Below are 4,166 nucleotides of genomic sequence, written 5' to 3'. Positions count from 1 at the left end.
AAAGGTGGGGGTGTGGGGAGGGGAAATACGGGGTAAAAACAGTCAAATCACAATAGGAAATTTTCAAAATAGGTTATTCGGTTTAGTCATCTTCATCCCCTTCGTCTTCGGGTTCTCGTTTCCTCTTCTGTCCCCGCTCCTCGTCTGGAAAATAAAGCAGGACCGGTGTTACTGGGCGCTCCCACAGGCTGCTGAGGGGTTCAACAGGTTCAACCAGCTTCTGCTCTGACAAGCGGTTTGTTATCGGGACACAACCACCAGCCTGCTCTTCTCAAACGGGAGTTTACTCTATCCATATTTTATCTCTAGCAAAAAAACAGAGTAAAGCCATACCGGGCTCTTCTTCATCTTCATCGTCATCTACCTCACCATCGTTGTAGCCTTCTTCATCCTCCTGCATTTAGAAAAACAAACGACGACGGAAGGATTAAAAAAAGCCTTTTTCAGTGCAGGACCCTTCACAATCTGCCAACACCCGAGAGCGTTTTACAAGGGAGAAAGAGAAAGTCCTTGAGGCACCTTCCACACAAACCCAACAGAAAGGCAGGCGCTTCCCACACGCTTATATAAGCGCAGATTTTCGCTACGGTATTAACTGGACTCTGGCCCAAGTTTTGTCGCAGAAAATCCCAAGCAGCCACTTCTGGCTTCAAGCCTTCAGCGACAAAAGAATCCTCGTGCCGACAGGGAGCTGCTGACATGGTTACAACATCCTGGGTTCGGAAATGCCCGACCACTGGTCACCAGCAGAAGGTCCATGTTTCAGGGGCAGCGAGAGGTCCAACACTAGCAGACATCTGCAGAGCCTGAGGAGCGGCTGCTGCTTTTGGGAAGGGGCAGTGAAGTATCTCAGATATTTCTGGAGGACAGATTTGACCCCCTACAGCCAAATTTCCACCCCATTCCCAGGGGTCGTACTAACAGCCAAGGCTCGGCAGGCTGTGGCTCAGCACACCCTACAGATTTAATCACCCTGAGGAATCCCCAGGTCTGTGCCCAAGGAATAACCTCGCTCTGAGACCACAGAGACTGGAATTCCCCTCTGACCACGGGGGCTGGAACCCCAGTCCTCCACAAACCAGGTCCGTAGATATTCCTGACGGTGTTTTTTGACACCAGCTCAAGGAACAGAATGATTTCATGTCCACGGTCACTAGATGGCAGCTGGCTCCTAGACAGGAGCTCCTCAAAGCCACCCCCCCACTGCGACACAGCTTCAAGTACCAAAACCCTCCAATATTTGGTCCATTTTTTGCCTGACTATCCCCAGTTAGAGCATGGTCACTCCACACCCATTTCTAATGGCGTAAATCCTTACCTCCTCCTCCCCACTCACGTCCTCCTCTTCTCCTTCCTCCTCTTCCTCCTCATCTTCTTCATCTTCTACTACCTGAGCATCATCATCATACTCCTCTTCTACACAGTCAAAACAAGACAAACTGCTCAGACATGTAAAATTCACTTTTTTTCCAACACTGTCACCTGAGATGTGACGTCCAAGGGACAGAAGGGCAGCGCAGCGCTCAAGGCAGCTCCCCAGCTGCCAGCCAGGGCTGGATGCAGCCCCGTGCCTTGGTGACAGGGTGCTTTGCCAGCTGCACCACGGCCTGAGCTGCTGCAGGGGCCTCTACAGCATGTCACAGGACTGCCTGAACTTCAGCTGCTCCAGCTCCCGCTGCGAATATGCATTTTGGAACCCCTGGGACACTCGGGCTTTTCACTTGCAAGCGTCCATCTGCTCCCACCAGGAAGGAAGTGGACCGTTCCAAGTCAGCCATGCACTGGGAACCCTCCCTAAGGGCCACCCCTCACTTCTACGCTACCAGAGCAACACAAGAGGCCCCCACTCCACCCATCGTGGGGGGCTGCAATCTCTTTTCAAGAGGAAAAGAGATCAAATGCGCTAGCCCAAGCAACAAACCAGCGAGTGCTTTTCCATGCTGCAGGAATGGTGTTTTGGAGATTTTTCCACGCACTTGAAGGCAGGCCCAGTGCGGGGAGGAGCAGCCGGCCCTGTCGAGCGGCTGTGCTGTTGGCGGAACGCTCCGCTGCTGCGGCCCTGGCCCCTTGCGCCGTGGCTCCCACTCAGCGTGCGAGGGAAAAGTGCAAGTGCAGCTATTCCGCTTTTGCTGCGCAGCTGGGTTTGAAGAGTCTAGCACATTCCCCAGGCTCAGCCGGACTCTCATCCGGCCCGACGCCGATGCCTCCGAGCACAGCGGAACCCGCTGCTGCCTTTCCCTAACACTGAAGTGTCGCTTGCAGCTTCATCAGTGCCTTTCGCAGAGCTCACCCCGGGCAGACTTCAACACAGTCACCCTGCTCCCTTCTATCTGATCTCAACTAGTTCCTTTTGCCCTCGTGGAGCTGCTACAGCCTTCCGCTCCTGCCCTGCCCTCCTTTACTTCATTCCTGGGCTCAGCAGCTCTATTCTGTGCCCCGGCTGGTTCCCTGCCCTACCCTTCTCTACGTGACTGCTTGAACTTGACTCATCACGCGGCTCCTGGAACACCACACCACAGCCACACCAGCCTTTCTTATCCCTTTCTCCCTTCTGCCCTCGTCCCCGGGGGTTTACCGTCCCCTGAACTCTTTCAGTGTCTTTCTCTATCCTTCCTCCTGGCCCCTTTCTTCTACCACCCTTTCACCAGGGATAAGACTAAGAAGCTCCTTCAGGCCCTGCCGATCTCCTTTGCCCTTGTTCCTTCAGAAGACACTGACGAACCTCTGCTGTGTTGTTGCTGAGGACGCCCTTCTTCTGCCAACAAGCCCAAGCTGGAAGCAAAACGAGCCACGCAGCGTACCGATCACTCAACTTACGTACACTGAGTGGCACAATTCACATACCGTCTTCATCTTCCTCCTCGTCGTCTAAGCCTTCCACGTAGCCCTCTGCATCAGAGTCTGGCGCTTCTTTGTCATCCCGATCTTTCACTAGGGATAAGACTGAGAAAGTAGCTCTTTCAGGCCCTGCCCATCTCCTTTCCCCTCGTTCCTTCAGAGGGCACTGAGATACTTCTCCTTTACATCAGTCAGGAAGGAGCTGCCGAGAACACCCTTCTCTTGCCAACAAGTCAGAGCTGGAAGCAAAACGCACTAGGCAGCATATTGAGCTTTTAACTTACGTACACCAAGCAGCACAATTCACATACCATCTTCATCCTCCTCGTCATCATCTAAGCCCTCCACGTAGCCCTCTGCGTCAGAGTCCGGTGCTTCTTTGTCATCCCGATCGTAGCCATCGAGGTATGTGAGTTGCGGGAGGAGCTTGAATACGTTTTCTCTGTAATCATTCAAGTTGGTTACCTCGCAATTGAAAAGGTCTAGACTCTTCAGGTTTTCTAACTTTTTCTGCAAGGAAAGAGAAGCGTTATGAGGAGGAGGTGGTCAGCGGTGCTCACAGCACTAACAATAAAAGCATGGCAGATGAGGCTTTGTATCAAGCCTTCCAAAATACCTCCCTTCTGGAGTCAGAGCAACAGTGGCATCAAGAAAATTAAGCCTGAAACTGGGAGCAGTTACAATGCTCCCTCTCCTCTGTTTGCCACACAGGTTTAATTGCTCTGCTCTCCCCTTCTGCTGGGGGAACAGAGATCCAAGACAGGCTCATCTGAGAGCTGCTCCTCGAGACATGGTGAGAGTTAAGTATTTGGTAAATAAGCATGAGCCAAAACTCTTCACACCAGCACACAGCGCACCTCTGAGCAGCAGCAGTGGCTGGTCATTTTAGATCCAATGCCTCAGGGAAAACCCTCCGAGCTCAAGCAGAGTGTCTGGAAGACTGTCCCGCAGCCCAGGCCACCATGGCAAGCCGGGGTACTCCGGGAGCAGCAGCCGCTAGAGGGAGGCAGCCGCTCAGGCTGCTGGCACAGCCCCAGGGCAGGACCAGGGCCAGCCCAGGGCCAGGCTGAGCCCCACAGCAACCTGCCCCGAGATAAAAGTACCCCATGCACACCGCTGCAAGTTGCTTCAGATTGTTCAAGCCCATGATGTCTGCACCAAGCTCAACGTGACCTGGCAACAGGCACTCACAGCCCAGCAGCCCCCCGTGTGCTGGGCTCAGCCCCAGCAGCGTGGGCAGCAGCTCGAGGGGGGGATCCTGCCCCTCTGCCCCTGTCTGCTCTGGGGAGACCCCCCTGCAGGGCTGGGGGCCGCCCGTGGATGCGCAC

At 54.1% G+C, this 4,166-nt stretch overlaps 1 protein-coding gene across 1 annotated transcript in view; it reads right to left on the bottom strand.

Moving 5' to 3' along the window:
- Positions 1-82: 82 nt before the first annotated feature.
- LOC104491097 (acidic leucine-rich nuclear phosphoprotein 32 family member A-like) overlaps positions 83-4,166 on the bottom strand; it is a gene marked incomplete at its 5' end in the record, with an annotated part of 5,071 nt that continues 987 nt past the window's right edge. The window contains 5 exons of the mRNA XM_010133459.1: positions 83-144; positions 334-394; positions 1,319-1,416; positions 2,845-2,931; positions 3,150-3,348. Coding sequence (XP_010131761.1) covers positions 83-144; positions 334-394; positions 1,319-1,416; positions 2,845-2,931; positions 3,150-3,348 — 507 coding nt within the window. The remainder of the gene's footprint in view (positions 145-333; positions 395-1,318; positions 1,417-2,844; positions 2,932-3,149; positions 3,349-4,166) is intronic.

The sequence above is a fragment of the Buceros rhinoceros genome, unplaced genomic scaffold (genome assembly GCF_000710305.1).
Source record: "Buceros rhinoceros silvestris isolate BGI_N320 unplaced genomic scaffold, ASM71030v1 scaffold24423, whole genome shotgun sequence".
NCBI classification, from domain to species: Eukaryota; Metazoa; Chordata; class Aves; order Bucerotiformes; family Bucerotidae; genus Buceros; species Buceros rhinoceros.
Note: the sequence above shows the minus strand (reverse complement) of the source record. Positions and strands in the feature narration are given on the sequence as shown.